General features: G+C 32.9%; 1 protein-coding gene across 1 annotated transcript in view; it reads left to right on the top strand.

Moving 5' to 3' along the window:
- The window catches only part of BANK1 (B cell scaffold protein with ankyrin repeats 1), a 238,551-nt gene extending 226,048 nt beyond the window's left edge, over positions 1-12,503 (top strand). Inside the window, exons 12-14 of the mRNA XM_025051818.1 lie at positions 1,534-1,712; positions 5,685-5,748; positions 12,400-12,503. Coding sequence (XP_024907586.1) covers positions 1,534-1,712; positions 5,685-5,748; positions 12,400-12,503 — 347 coding nt within the window. The remainder of the gene's footprint in view (positions 1-1,533; positions 1,713-5,684; positions 5,749-12,399) is intronic.
- Positions 12,504-16,771: the final 4,268 nt, after the last annotated feature.

Here is a 16,771-nt window from a genome sequence, read left to right on the forward strand (position 1 = left end):
TTCCCTGAGATTTCATGCTCCATCATCCCTGAAGGAAGAGCTTTAGAGTACAGAATCTGTTGACATCTTGTTGGTTCTGGGGGAATATGACTTCTGAAGAGAAAAAGTAAGCCAAGAAACCTCCATGGGAATCAGCATGATTGGCCATGTAGCAGTTTTATGTGCATATGAATCTTCCAGGAAGGAACCCTTTCTTTGTCCCTGTTCCAAGATTCCCTGTTAGAATCCTCTTCAAAACTGTGAGCAACATCAGAGGTCATTCCAAGACAGTCCCAAGGCTCAAGTCCCCTTCACATACTTAAACTTGCTATCAGGTACTTGAAACGTCTCTTTTCCAGACTAGCCAATCCTAACACTATCCGAGAATCCTTATTACTATAAAATTTGAATACTCTCCCCATTTCCCCAGTCCTCATCTTCTCTGGATATGGTCTAGTTGACCTATTTCTTTCTTGAAGAAGGGACTCCAGTAAGAAGTGATGTCTCCAGGGACAACTCCTTAGCACACTTGAGCAGGACTACCTATTCTCTCCTTCTAGAGTCAGACATATTTAGAACTGACAGTGCATAAGACATGTGCTGCTGCTGCTGAGTTGCCAGTCCCTCCTGAGATTATACAGTAAGTATGTTAGACTTAATAGAACTATATAAATGAGAAGGTTCAGACTAAAATGAGTTTGGCAGCCAAGCAGGTAGCACCAGTGAGATGTCATCCAGTGACTATCAGGAGTGACAGGGATTGGAGTAGCCAGGAGAGCATGTAGCATCCCTAAAGGCATCCAGAGGGTTCATGTATGTCTTTAAACACCATGTGACACAAATAAAACACTGAATTCACCCACGGTCTACAACTTATTACCACTATACTTCAGGCCAGTCTCTTGGGAAGCATTAGCAGCCACACATGAGAAATTGGGCCACCCAGTGTTTTCATTCTGCTGAGCAAATAATACATGGCATGCTTCAATAATATACTCTTTTGAAAAGGAATCAATTTATTACAAAATGACTGGCAATTATTTACTTTATATATTTCAGGAATAAACTTTCAATAATTCTAAACCTCTCACAATGTTTGGATATGGGTTGACATCTCTTTTCCCAGAGCGAAAGAGATTATGTTATTCTACAAATATTTATTATTAATAATAATGTTAGCATTTATTTAGCCTACAATGTGGCTGGCACTGTGCTAAGTATTTTACTCACATTATTAAAAGTAATCCTCACAAAAGAACATGTAATTGGCAGTGCCCACAGCTAGCGCAATGCGGAACTTTTGTTTCTGCTCTTTTTCTCCTTGTCCCTTTATGTTTTTCAGTGATGAGACACATCTTTTTCGCCCATAACACTAGGTACTAGGCACAACCATCCTTAGAAATAAACTCATTAAAAAATTTCTATGATTTATTCTATAACTACTCACAGACTGGTAAGAACGAGAAACTCAAGCTGCTTATTTCTTAGAGTGCTTTTTGTATTCAGTTGTTATAGATTGACTTCTTGTTAAAATACCCTCCCCTCATATTGCAGACAGAGCTCGGATGGAGAATCAAGCCTTTTCCACCAGGAGGAGCTACCTGGCTGATGGACAGAAAGAACTCATCCTCCTGCAGGAGAAAGTGAAGAATGGGAAACTATCTGTGGATCAAGCCCTAGAGAAGTTTAAACACTGGCAGATAGGAAAGACCGGCCTGGAAGTGATTCAGCAGGTAATGCTGACCCCAGTCCTTTCTGAAACATTCCCTCACTTGCAGAGCTCCTAGCTTCTTTGTAAATGTTTAGTCTACATAAGAAATACAGGTAACTATTTTTTTTGTTTTTAAATAGACACACACACACACACACACACACACATACACAAAGATGTTTTTCAAACAAACAATTGAAAATTTGAAAGTATCCAGACTTTATTTAACAAACCATTGTTGAACTCAATGCTGGGACCCAGCATTTCAGAGCTAATACATAACTTCCTTACAAGGCTGTCCTTAGTGTAGTGAATGTTTAATGAGTTTTATTGTTGAAAGTAAGGTGAAGCATCTTTATACTAACACAGGCTCTGCATTCCAAAGAGTATATTATGTAGGCCAATGTAGACCAAACAAAGAAAAAAGAAAATTATTGAAATCTTATCAAACAATAGTACTAAATAAAATGTAATAAGTATTATTTTCTCTTCCTCTTTATATATATATTCTGTAGAGAAATGACACCAAGAGCATTAACTTCAGATAAATTAGGCTTGTCTTCTATAAATATAATTTATGTCCTGAGAGGTAATTTGAAGTAGGTGGTTCAGAAATGAGAATGAAAACAAAATATGCCATATACACTCTGTGACATTCGTCACTGAGGGGTATCAGAGCCTCATTCTACATATCTCATGGGTCTTTCTACTCTCAGAACATTCCAACAGTTTTTGTCTTCCCATCATTTAAAGCCCAAGGGCCTTAGAAACCAGTTGTCAGGCAGCTATTTGATGAAACATTTAATTACCTGGCTTAGGCTAATGTATACATAATCATTAGTAGCTCACTGTGCTATCTTTCCCAAGAAATCGTTTTTTTATTTAAAAACGATGCTTTGGAAAATATTTTTAAACAACAGAAAAGTTAGTCCTCATGGTGAAATTTAAACAATGTGGCCTATAGGCAGGAGATAGTTTAAGCGAGGGGACTCTCCCAGTACATCTGAGAGGACTCCTTGAACCACCTATCTCTAAGGGCAGCTCTGGCTGTGGGTTGGTCACTAGACATAGTCCAGATTTTGCAGTGCTAGGCAAGGGCAGTTATTTTGCCAAACAAATGCAAAAGAATGCTAATTGTAGAGTTCTGCAACTGATCGCTGTTCATCTTCAGAATTACATTGCTTCTCAATCCATGCCATCGCCATCAAACATCCCTCTTATCCTGAAATGGATATAATGTGCTTAAGTGCAGATGTATAAATCACTTTTCTAGCAATGCCAGATTATATAAATTTTGTTGCATTGTATCCTCTTAGACTGTTCAGTAATCGTTTATAATTTAGAGTAATCCACCGAAATATTTTCTTGGAAAGATTTTGCTGGTTGTTTTATTAAACCCTGGGGTATTTCTATTTTGTTTGTGTATTTATTTATATTCAATATTGTTTTAGAAAGAATTTAAGATGGTCCATACTCACTACTTCAAGACTGATTTTACTTATCTAATATTTAGGGACAATAGGATAATGAATATGGTTAGTGTTGATACAAAACAAAACAAATTTAACCTGTAAATGCAAAAACAGGCACTAAGGCTACTTTCCGTGACAGCCAAAAGTTTAGTAACTCTGAATATTGTTTGAGGTGTCGGTCAGTCCTTTTCCACTTTTTTTTTCATCTTTGTTTAAATATAATTGACATGTAGCATTGTGTAAATTTAAGGAGTTCAAAGTGTCGATTTACTTATATATTGCAAAATGGTCACCACCATAGTGCTAGCTAACATTCCCATGTGTCACATAATTACCATTTATTTTTTGTGGTGAGAACATTTAATATCTACTTACTTAGCAACTTTCAAGTATATAATAACAGTAGTGTCTACTATAATCACCATGCTGCACGTTAGAGCCCCAGAACTTATTTATCTTATAACTGAAAGTTTGTACACTTTGACCAACATCTCTTCTTTTCTCCCACCCCCCAGTCCCTGGCAACCACCATTCTGCTCTCTGTTTCTATTTTTAAGTTGTTAGATTCCACGTATGAGTGATATCATACAGTATTTGTCTTTTTCTGATGATCTTAATGCCCTCAAGTTCCATCCATATTGTCACAAATGGCAGGATTTCCTTCTTCTTCATGGCTGAACAGTGTTCCATTGTGTATATATCTATGTTCTTTATCCGTTCACCCATTGATGAACACCTGGGTTGTTTCCATATCTTGGCTAAAGTGAATAATGCTGCAGTGAACATGGGAGTGCAGATATATCATCAATATCCTGTTTTCACTTCTTTTGGATATATACTCCACAGTGGGATTGCTGGATCATATGGTATTTCTATTTTCAGTTTTTCAGGGACCTACATACTATTTTCTATAGTAGCTGCACCAATTTACATTCCCAACAGTGCCCAGGGTTCCCTTTTCTATAAACATTTGTTATCTGCTTATCTGTCTTTTCAATAGCCATTCTAACGCACATGAGGTGATAGCTCATTGTGCTTTTGATTTGAATTTCCCTGATAATTAGTGATGTTCAGAACTTTTTCATGTACCTATTGGTCATTTGTATGTCCTTTTTGGAAAAATGTCTATTTAGTGTCTCTGCCCATTTTTTAACCAGATTGTTTGATTTTTCGCTAATGAATTGTATGAGTTCTATATAGATTTTGGAAATTAACTTCTTATCGGACATCTGATTTTCAAATATTTTCTCTCATTCTGTAGGTTACCTTTTGTTGATGGTTTCTTTGACTGTGCAGAAGCTTTTCAGGTTGATGTACTTACTCATGCTTGTTTACTTTTGCTTTTGTTGCTTTTGCTTTTGAGTATCAGGTCCAAAAATTATTGCCAAAACCAATGTCAAGGAGCTTGTTCCCTGTATTTTTTTAGTTCTTAACCTAAGGGCCTGGACAACAGTCAAAACAACAGAAAATTTAATGTTCTCCTTTTTCCTAACATACACAGGACACAATCCCATATACTTTTCATTATTACTTTTGTAGATTACAAAATATATTCATTTGTATCATGAGAATGAATCTATCAGAGGTAACTATAAAGTTATCTTATTATTAATAGAGGCATTATCTTAGGAAATTGACAGGGAAAATGGCACAAACATAGAGTTAATAATAAGTTTCTAGAATAATGAATACCTACGTAGAATCTCCAGAGTTGAAGGCAGGAAGGTTGAGAAGGTAAAAACTCTGCTTTTCATGCTCCTCACTCCTGCTCATAATCACTGAGTACCAAAAGAATATTTGCTTCACTCTTAGGAGAGGATCTTTAAGGTGATGAAAACAACTCTCTATTTAGGAAATGTGGTTTCTAGGTCTCAAGAGAAATCCTTAGGAAAAATGCCGCACTTAGGTTTTCTCATAAAAGTGATTTTGAATGTTAGCTTATTTTAAACTGTGGTTAAAGATAATAGTGTCCAATGTATAATATTTGGAAAGCAAAGAAAGATGACAAATGAGCTGAGAAGGGAAATCCAGGCTTGTATCTTTTGCTGCCGAGTTTCTAGTTAGAGTAAATTAGAATTCTTGGGAAGGATTGCAGAGGCTGGAGATGGGCTCAAGCAGCAACAAGTCGACACTGTGTCACCCTCCTGCTTTTGGATACCATATAGCCACTGTAGAACCCTCAGGTGTTAGATTTGTAAAACAGCTCCCAAAATAATTGGGCTCTGAGTTTCAATCCTAACTCTATCATCTATAACTGTGTGATTTGGGAAAGTTACTTAACCTCTCTGTATCTCATTTTCCATATGTGTAAAATGAGATGATGACATTTTATATCTACTTTACAAAGTTGTAAGGATTGAGTTATATTGAGTAAATATCAAGGATAGCGCTTGGAACATTGTAAATGCCAAATTAGTACTAAGTAGTCATGGTGGTATTGGTGATACTTATTGATGTTTCATCTTGATTCACGACAAATTTGTAAACCTTGACTTCTGTTTCCTGGTTGTTCCCTCATTTAGGAAAAACTACGCCAACTACGGGATTGCATTATTGGGAAAAGGCCTGAAGAAGAAAATGTCTATGGTAAGTAAAATTTGCCTGTTATTCAAAACTGATAGGATGATGGAGTGGAAAATACAAGAACTATAGAGTTAAACACACCTGAATTCATATCTACATTTTATCACTTCTCATCTGTGTAACTGGAGAGTGTCTTTAATCCTTGTCTGCAAAACAGGAATAATTATACACATATCTAAAAGTAGTTTTATGAGTTAACATATAAAATACGTTCACCTTCTCTGACCCATAATGAACATTCAATAAATGCTAGTAACTTCTTTTTCCTTTGATTTCTATGTAAATTGCAAACAAGATAATTCTGCTCCAATTTCTTTTATATATGAGCCATTAAATTTTTAAGGAGTCATACTTTTTTAATAAGGTAGAATGATCGCAATATAATCAGTTCTTACAATTGTCCACATGTGGATTATCTTAAATTGTAAATCTTGTGTTGACTTCCCTTGTAGCTAGCAGGCTTTTTGGCAATGCAAATTCCTCTTGCTAATAATTAACAGTTGCTTCAGGTGGGGAGGACACTTATTTTAATGTTAATACAAACCAACCATTATTAAGATGGTAAATCTTCTCCAAAGATAAACAACACATTCCAAAATTGAAAATAAATTATGTTCTCACTATCTGACCAAAGTCCATACTCCTGTACAGATAATTAAAAACTTGAAAGCATTCATCTCTTCCATTTTCAATAATGTTTCATAGCTTTTAGCTAGTGCTTCTTGTTGAAATTCACCCTGTTAAAATTCATTTTCTTTTCCTATTATTATTAGGTTGTTATCTACTTTCCATGGAGAATTCTTTAAGCTCTTTTAGAAATGTTTTCTAAAACAGAAATATACTTCCTAAAATAATTAAGGTTATAAACATGAGACTAATTTACAGAAAACTGAGTTCTACAGACCTCCATTCTAATGTGAAATAAGATCAAAATTTTGACAACGTATAAAATTACAAAATATATGAATAATTTTACTAAGGAACATTAAGTATAGTAGTAGTAGTAAATAATATTTTTTGACTCTCTACTATACGCTTAAGATTACCTTATCAATTTCTTACAATAACGTTTTGAGGTAGACATTAGTTCCAAATTATAAATAGGGAAACTGAGACTCTGAAGAACTAAGATGTTCAAATTTGTCTTCAGATTAGACACTACAACCCATTTCTGTTAGAATCCAAAGTCAGTGCTCTTAATCATTGATGTCTTAGTTAGGAATCAGCTAGTTCTACTTCTAGCCAAAGTGGAATAAGTAGTACCAGATAAATTCTCCCACTGTATAGAACACTCATACTGGTTAAAAACATAAGAATTGATTTCAGAGAGTGTACCATAGGTAACCCAATGCTATAATCCCAGAGATGAGCAAAGTTTATGAGGTGGATCTCTTGATTTCCCAGAGACTGATTTCCTGACTACAATCTGTTCAAAGCAGGCCAATCCTGTTGAACTGAAGAGAAAAAGATCAGAAATCAGTGCAGCTAAAGATGCTGGAATGTGTGTGGTGAGTCACTGAAGGGATAGCTGTGTAGAGAGGTAGCCTCAAAGAGAGTGAGAGCCTCCATAAGTCTGTGGCTGAGAGAAGTATACAAGTGCAGAACAAGACCTCTCAAGGCATATAAGATAGCAGTTTCTAGGGCACTGAAAGCAGAGTAAAGACACTAGAGTTTGAGCAAAGCCAGGAAAAAGCCACATCGGGATATTTGATTCCCTGCCTAGCCAGAGTGGAAATGTCTCCTTTGTTAAATTACCTAGAATCTTGCTGTGACCCAAGAGATGTAACAAGTAAGGACCATGACTTAGAGTAAGATCTACTCTAGACCAGCCCTAACAACACCTAAAACCAAGCCCCTATGAGAGCCACATGGAAGACAGAAAAAATAATAACAATAATAATAATAATAATAATAATAAATAATATTTTACATCTACCTGCTTTGTATAATTTTGACTGTTCTTCATTCCTTAGTGTGGATGTGAGTGTCCGTTTTTCATATCCCTTCACCTTGTATGACATTTTTAGCATTTATTATATTACAATTTTGCTGTCTGTGAATCCTCTGATTTCATTTATCTAAAAATGTCTTCAATTCAACAAAATTTTGAAGAAAATTTTCTCTGGATATATAATTCTAAATGGCCATTTTTCTTTTTAGCATTTTAAAGGTATTATTATATTGTCTTTAGTCCTCCATTATTTCTGTTAAGAAATTAGTGAATATTCTTTTTTTTTTTCTCTGTATGAAATGTGACTTTTTTCTCTGGCTGCTTTCAAGCATATCTCTTTATCTTGGCTTGAAGTAGTTTGATCATAGTTGTCTATATGTATGTCTCTTAAGAGGCTAATTGTAGATTTTTTTGTTCTTTTTTTTTTTTTCAAAGTTATTGGAACTGTACGGAGGTGATTTATATTAAATTTGGCAAGTTTGGGCCATTATTTCTTTTAAAATGTTTTGCCCTAAACTCTATCTTTTTTCCTCTGCTACTCATTACATTAATGCTAGATCATATTATATTGACCTACATGTCTCTGAGGCTCCATTGTTTTTCAAAGTCTTTTGATTTCCCTGTTTATCATATTGGATAATTTCTATTGTTCTTTCTTCAAGTTCATTAACTCTTTTGTTATATCCAATTTGCTGATAAACTCATCTGATAAATTTTTTATTTCTTTTATTATAATTTTAATTTCTACAATTCCTATTTGGTTCTTTTATAGTTTCAATTTTTCTGCTGAGATTCTCTATTTATTCTTTGATGACCATATCTTTTATTAATTTAATTATATTTATCAAAGCTGCTTTGATGCCTTTGTCTATGAAAGTCAACAATGGGATCATCTCAGGTTCAGTTCTTATTGATAGTTTCTTTTTTTTCTATGAATTATATTTTCCTGTTTCTTTGTACCTCTTCTTTTTTTAAAAAAAAAATGAATGCTGGACATTACATATAATCTGTTGCATATTCGGGATTTTTTAATATTTAATATTTGTAGATGAGTGTAGGTTCTTGTTTTAGCAGGCAGTTTGACTACTGACATGAACTTGTATAGTTTGGGCTTTATGCTTTTTTCATTTTTGATCTATAGAAAGCCCAATGTGTTTTCTAAGGCCCTCACTGGAGCTGAGCCTACACTTAAGGGGGAGTAGATTATAACATATAAAGAAGGAAAAGATATGAAGTTAACCATGCAAAGACAAGGGATCCAGATAAATGGAATTATATATTGTAAAAATTTTATATGGTGAAGTTCAAAGTATGGAATGTGAAGAATCAGGTACAAAGAAGAGAAAAAGGTAAGGTAGGAAGTGCAAAGTGTCAAGTATAAGTCATAAAATGTCAAGAGGTACATTATTGTTTCTAAATAGACTCTGATAAGTTAAAATTCATAATTTAGTTATAAAGCAATCATAAATAAATGGACAATAGATAGACAGACAGATGATGATGATGATGATATAAAGATAGAAAGATAGATGATAGATAGATAGATGATATATAGATAGATAGAAAGATTGATGATAGTTAGATAGATAGATAGATAGATACATATATACATACATACATAGATGATAGATAGATAGGAAACTAATAGAGGAAATAAAATAAAGCATTAAAAAGCTACTTTGTTTACCAAAAATAAAGCAGGAAGTTTGCAAAAAGGAATATAAACAAAGTGGATTAGTTAAAAACAAGAGCAAGACAGTAGTATTAAATTCAGTCATATCAATAATTATGTTAAATGTAAATTAATTAAATACTTTATTTAAAAGGCAAACTTTTCAGACTGGATAAAAAACTAATACCCAATTTTATGCTATATAAAAGACTTAAATTTTAAATATATGACAGATAGTTTGATAGTAAAGAATAGTAAAAGATTTACCATGCCAATACTACGCATAAGAAAGCTGGCACGGCTATAGCAATATAAGACAAGATAAACTTCAACACAAAGATTATTACAAGAGATAAAAGATAATATTACAAAATTGTAAAAGGGAAGTTCACTAGGAAGATATAAAAATCCTAAGTATTTGTGTCCTTTACATTATATATGTATTTATGAGTTTTATAAAAACTCATGAAGCAAAATTTGATAGTACTCAGAGATGTTTTCACCACTTCCTTACTAAATGATAGAACAAATACACAAAAACCAGTAGCAATAGATCTAAATAACACTTTCAATTAACTTGACCTAGTTGACACTTGTAGAACAAGACATTTAAAAAGTTCAGAAGACATGTTTGTTTAAGGTTTTCATGGAAGGTTGACCAGGGTACGAAACATGCTGGACTATCAAAACAGTTTCAATGAATTTCAGAAGATTCAAATCTTCAGAATATGTTCTCTGAAAGACTTTATTCTTTTGAAATCATATGCTTTTACCACAACAAAAACATATTACTATTTACTTAAGAAATTAGAAAAATTTCTCAAAATATTTAAGAACTAAATACAACATTTCAAAATAATCATAGATCAAATAAGAAATCACAAGAAAATGTTTCAACCTGAATGATAATGAAAAACATCAAAATTGTAGAATACAGCTAAAATAGAAGACAAAAAGCTTAAGATCAGCGATCTAAGTCTTCACCTTAGGAAACTGAAAAATAAAAAGCAAACTTAATTCAAAATGAGGTAAGAGAAAAAATAACAAAGATAAGATCATAAATTGATTTAAAAAATAAGATATAAACAATAGAAAAAATGAACAAAACCAAATATTAGTTATTTTAAAACATAACTAAAATTGTGAGCCCATGGCAAAAATGATCATGGAAAAAAGAGAAGAAAAGATTCACATATAGCTGGATTTAAAATGAGGCTATTACAACAGATATTACAGACATTAAAATGATACTAAGGAAATATAATTTAATCTTTTCCAATACATTTAACAACTTAGACAAAAAGAACAAATTGATTAAAAAATAAAACTGAAAAAAATTACTCAAAATGAAAAAACTGTACTTCTGTGATATATATACCTCTTTGCATAGTCTGACATTTAGAACTGTGTTAATATTTTGAATAGTCAACAAACAAGGATGGAGTTGAGAAGAAGAGAAAATAGAATATAAGCAGAAGAAAATTAACCTGATGGTATGACAAATAAATAACATAACCACACTGAAGGGTGCTAGAAAAAATAAGTAAATAAATTTAGAAAACAACACATTCTAAGGCTAAAATTAAAAGAAAAAAGTACATAAAAATCATTTTATACTTCATTTAGTAGGGCTTATTTCTCTACAGGGGTACAGTTTAGCAATTTTAAAACTACTTTATATATATTGTAGGATTGAGTAAATAAATAATAAATAAACAAACAAACAAACTATGGATAATGAGAGCCAGGTTTCCTATTGTCACAGAAGGTAGTTACAACTAAAGAAAGAACGAAGCCTAGAATGAATCTTGTGGTATTGGAATGGAACTCATGGTTCTTAATATATATGGAGAAATAGAGTTGTACATGTATATATATATACATTTTTTTTCCTTAGTCCTGTCTGCTGAGAGGACCTAGAAGCAATGACACCCAGCATCAATGAGCACATCTAGCACCTCGATCTTAGTTTACAAAAACAAATGGCCAATAAAAATTTGAAAAAATGCTTAAAATTATTAATCATTAGAAAAAAACAAATTAAACTACAATTAAATATCAATATACAACAAGTATAACGGCTAAAATTTTAAAATATTGTCAAAGTTGGGTGATTAGGATGTGGAACAACTGGACATGTATTGCATGCATTGCTGATAGGAGTGTGACATGTTATGACAACTCCGGAAAAGTTAAATATGGACTTACTGTACAGCCTAGCTATTCCCCTACTAGATATTTTTTTCAAGAGAAATAAAAGCATATCACCATCCAAAGACACGTTCACAAATTTCATAACAGTTTCATTTATTACAGCCAAATTCAAAATAGTAATATGAATGTCTAATAGGAGAATAGATAATTATATTGTGGTATATTCATACAGTGGATTCATATTACTTGGCAATAAAAAGGAATACCTACTATTACACACAGCAACATGAATGAATCTCACAGATATTATGCTGAGTGAAAGATACTAGACACAATGGAGTACATGCTATCAGATTTCATTTTTCTGGAATTCTAGATAAAACTAATCTATAGAGATAATCAGGACAGGTGTCATCATGGGTAATAGTGGGGTGAGGATGGATGTAAGGAGCTCAAGGGGGTTTTCTGTGGAGATGAAATGTTCTCTTTCCTAACTGGCTGTACAGATTTGTGAAAAACATACACTTAAAAATGTTTGAATGATACTGTATGTAATTATTACTGAAAATGTTAATTTCAGAAGAAAAAAAAAAGGAGTAGTCCAAGCTATAAGAATGTCAAAACAGAATAGCAAGCTTTTATTAAGTGTCAAACATAACTATAATCATAATACCTTGGGACAAGCATTAGGAGGAAAAAAGACAAAAGTAATAAAAAATAGGATCTCACACTTAGTGGATAGAGGTTAGTATTTTTTAAATCAGATTGCGAAATTTCATGCTCACCTTTAAGACAAGTAGTCAAATAATAAAAAGAAGAGAGTTTAGAATAAATATTGAGAAAAACTCAATAGAATGTGCTTTTTTTTATCTTTTAGATAAACTCATCATTGTGCACCACCCAAATGGTAAGTCCTTGGTATTTATTGAAGGAGCTGGGACTAAAATAAAGCACATATATACCAATGTCAATATAATTTGAACCTAATATGATTAGGCAGGTCAGTGTAAAAGTTCTAAAAAATAGATTTTGTGTTTATGTGCAAAACCACTTGACATCCAAAATAAATTGTGAGGTGTTTCTAGAATAGCAATGCTAGAGACATTGTTATATAGTAAAAGTAGCATGTACTTTGAACTCTAATTGACCTGTCTCTTCACAACTTACTAGTTGTGACCTTTGACGAGTCACTTGAACTCTTTAGGCCTCTGTTTCCTTATATGTAAAATGTAGATAAAAATTCTATCATGGGAATTGCTATAAAGACTGATGATGACATATGTAAATAAGAGCCAATGTTTATGAATGGGCATTATTGACAGAGCAAATGAAATCGAATAACGCTTGAGAGAATGATTCACTTCAGTGAAAGATTCACTTTAGTGATGGGGAGGAATGCGTGCAGAATATTGAGAGGGCAAAGAGGAGCCAGAGGGAACAAAAAGAACAAACTAATCAAAAACAGACTCTCAAATATAGAGGACAATCTGGTGATAGCCAAAGGAGAAGGGAGTTGGGGAGCTGGGAGAAAGGGGTGAAGGGTTAAAGAAGTGCAAATTAGTAGTTGATAGACGGTCATGGGGATAGGGAGCACAGCATAGGGAATGCAGTTAGCATTGATATAATGGCTAGGTGGAGAGCCAGAGGAGAGAAAGAACAATTAGGAGGATTGTTTTATAAACTACATAAATGCCTAACCAATGTACTGTATACTTGAAACTTATAATTTTTTTTTAAAAAGCGTACTTTGCAATTGGCTAATCCAAGTGTAATCAAGTGGAGGTCATTATTCAAAGGTGTTGGATTGTTTCTAAGCTGAAGCAACTCCTCAGTATCCTTTCTAAGTCAATCTTTACGGGTAGGAGAAATTAATAGTATACTTGCCAAGAGTGCCTTTTCAGTATGACCTGTTATTTCTTTAGCAATTTTTCTCTTTACCTATATCCTACTCTTTGAATATATAACTTTTTTAAAGTGCTGAATAAATGAACTATCAAATGTGGGAATAATTAAAGAAATAGTAACGGTTTGTATTTCTAGGTAACGAAAGTGTCCACAATGAAAGTATGTTATATAGCATACCCTTTGGCAATAAGGTAGGTTGTATTTACCTTAATTTTTATAAAATGCAAAAAAAAAAAAGATCTTTATTGAAAAGAACATAAGAGCCTTCTATTCTAACTATGCTTTAAAATATTCTGACAAATGAGAATAAAATAGGTTATATAAGCATTCGTGTGCAAAATACATGATCGGTAATTTAAAGAAATTAACTTTTTGGTGAAAAGCAAAAAAAGAACTCAAAGGAAAACAGCATTGAAGCCAGCATGTGACTGAATTTTACATTAATGGACCAAATAAATCTTAGAGAAGGTATAAATACATCTTCTTTAGCAATAAGAATATGATGAGTCTATTTGAATCACAATGTATACACTCCTTAAAGTCTAGTTATAGGGAAAAAATTTAACCCCAAAATATTGTTCTTTTAGAGTTAACTGAAAATAAATTGCTAATGAGAAGGTAAAAATAACACTAAACAAAGACAGCAGCAATTGAAAATCAAGATCTGTTCAAGACAATGTTGATAATGACCTGACCACAATTTTTTCTTCATTAAAATTACATTATTCCAATTATCTATATATGTGATGTAAGAAATTTGTACTGTTTGTTACCCACAATCATCTGGCAACTGGATTAACTGCTAAAATCCAGCATGAGAGCCTGTGGTAAGTTCATATAATAAACCAATTTTAGTGTACCAAATTTTAATAACCCTAAATCTCACTAATGTTCCAAATATGTCATAAGTAATCATGAAAGTCATTCACCCTAAAGAACTGATTGAAGCAGTTGCATTTCTGGACCATTCTATGGCCCACCAATGAGCTATAGACCTAATGAGTCTACAATACATAACTCATTGGACTCAATCAACTGTGGCAGTTGTTAGTTGTTAGGTAGCACATTGGCCCAGGAATTTTTGAAAATATCTTTGTCAAACAAAGATCCTCTACATTATTTGAAGGATTATACAACCATGCCATGTTGTCCTTGTTGTTTTGGTGGCAGGGAGTAAGATTTTGGATAAGAGGAAAAGAATACAAATTCCCAGCGCTTGAGCTGTTCTCCCTCAAAATGGAAATAAAATTTGAACTCAAGGACTTTGATGTAGAGCTTTACAATGATTGAGCTTTACAATGATTCTTTCCTTTTAAAATGGAGGACTATCTTGCCAGTTGAGATTTACAATGATTCTTTCCTTTTAAAAGTTGAGCTTTACAATGATTCTTTCCTTTTAAAATGGAGGACTATCTTGCCAGTTGCCTCTACAGAGCTGTTTTTCTGTGACTGTGAAAGGCAGCTATGACTTTGTCATGTTTCTTTGCTCAGCCTTATAATGGAGAAGTGCTAGCACTGTCTCTTTTTTTTCCCTTAGCCTCCAGCTCGACTGCAAGTTGAAAAGGAATTTGGTTTCTGTTGCAGAAAAGATCACTAAGGAAGGTAAAAACAGCTATATTTTTTAAAAACCTGAAGCAAGTTTATTAGGGAATTGAAGAAATAATTTGTCTAGCAAACAGAATACTTTAAATATTTCATTTTCTTCTCCTGAAAGAATAAACATGTGTATTTTTCAAGTTAAAGGTGATTGTTCCTTAGAAAGATTTATGTATAGGGGTGATTTTATGCTAGCTAATCAATTTCAATTGATGATCCATTATTCACTAATACATTTCCTGTGATCTCATTTTCAGGTTATTATTATGAAACAAGAATCTGCAGACACTGCTTTCTGGGTGAAACAAGCTTGCATTTGGATTGCCTTCTATCTTCAGGGCAAATTTGTACTATGAAAGCAAAAGAAATCCTCTGGATTTCAGATTTTGTTATTACCCCAATTTATTGGCATTGTATGTGCATCAGATGAGTATATCAAGAGTAAAATTAAATGCCATAGAGCAGTTGCATTCTTTGAAAATTCTTGCTTGTTACAATGTTCTTTGCTATTGAAGCAGCTATTTTCCATTTAAAAAATTAAAGAAAACGAGTAGAGAAGTTAAATGCTCTGAGGCATTAACCTTAATAAATTGCTCCTTCTGTCCTTAGTATAATCATGAAAATACAAATTTGTTTGGTACATATTTGCCTTTTCAGTGGCTGGTCCATTTTCTGAATTTCTCTTATTCAAAACTCTATTATTACCATATCATATTTGCAGAAACTTTTCCTTATTTAGTGCTTATTTGCTTATAATCCTGAGAATATTATTTTTCTAACTTTCTGTATCTCATATTAGCATAATTTTCTACAACCTATATTCCTTATTAAAAGGCTTACAATTTCATCAATTTATTTCTTAGGTGCAATTTACTAGCTTAGAATAGAATGCAGTTTTATCATTCTATTATTTACATGAAAAATTGCTGCAAATAAAGTGAATGTTTAAAGCTATGCCTGACTTTTCAAAACCAATGTATGAGAATTAACCACTAAATTCTTCTGCTTACCAATTTACAGAGGGAAGTCTACCAAAATTATTTCAAGTAACTAAACTTAATTTTACCATGTAGGGCCCATAAAGTAGAATAAACATAAATGATACTTTTCTAGCTTCTAAACAGTGATAGGAATGTCTGTTTAAAGTGATTCTGCAAAACATTGATCATAGGTTTCTCAAGACTATCAACATTCTTAAATAAGCTCAAGTTTTAAAAAATAATAGTTTAATTAATCCCTATAGAAGGTGCTTTTGATTGTGACATTTGGAAATTTAGTCCTTAGTTTCACATCCAAGCTTTCAAGAAATAGCCTGCTGTTCCACACACTGAGTCCCCACTTCTGTGCACTGTCGCACCCAAATGGTTAGGAAAAACACTAAGAAAACTGACTTCTTTTCTATAATTTTCTCCATCTATATACAATGTAAATGTTTGTATCATTTCTAAAGTAAGAAAATCTCTACTGGCCTATGACTAATGCCTATAATTCAGCCATTGGCTTTATTCTTATTAAAAATGTGAAATTCAGTGACAGGTAAAATATTAACTTTCCTATTTATAATGCAATTAGATCATTTCTTACCTGAGATTTCATATTAAGAGTGGAAGCAAGAGAGATAAGGCCTGAGTGTTACTCATGTCTTTAATGTAGACGGAAATCTAAACTCAGGGCCTCTAGATATTGCTCTTATGAACTGGGCTAATAAAATAAAACCACGGCCAAAGCATCTTTAATGACCTCTTTCC

This window comes from Pteropus alecto, unplaced genomic scaffold (genome assembly GCF_000325575.1).
Source record: "Pteropus alecto unplaced genomic scaffold, ASM32557v1 scaffold5, whole genome shotgun sequence".
In the NCBI taxonomy this organism is placed as follows: domain Eukaryota; kingdom Metazoa; phylum Chordata; class Mammalia; order Chiroptera; family Pteropodidae; genus Pteropus; species Pteropus alecto.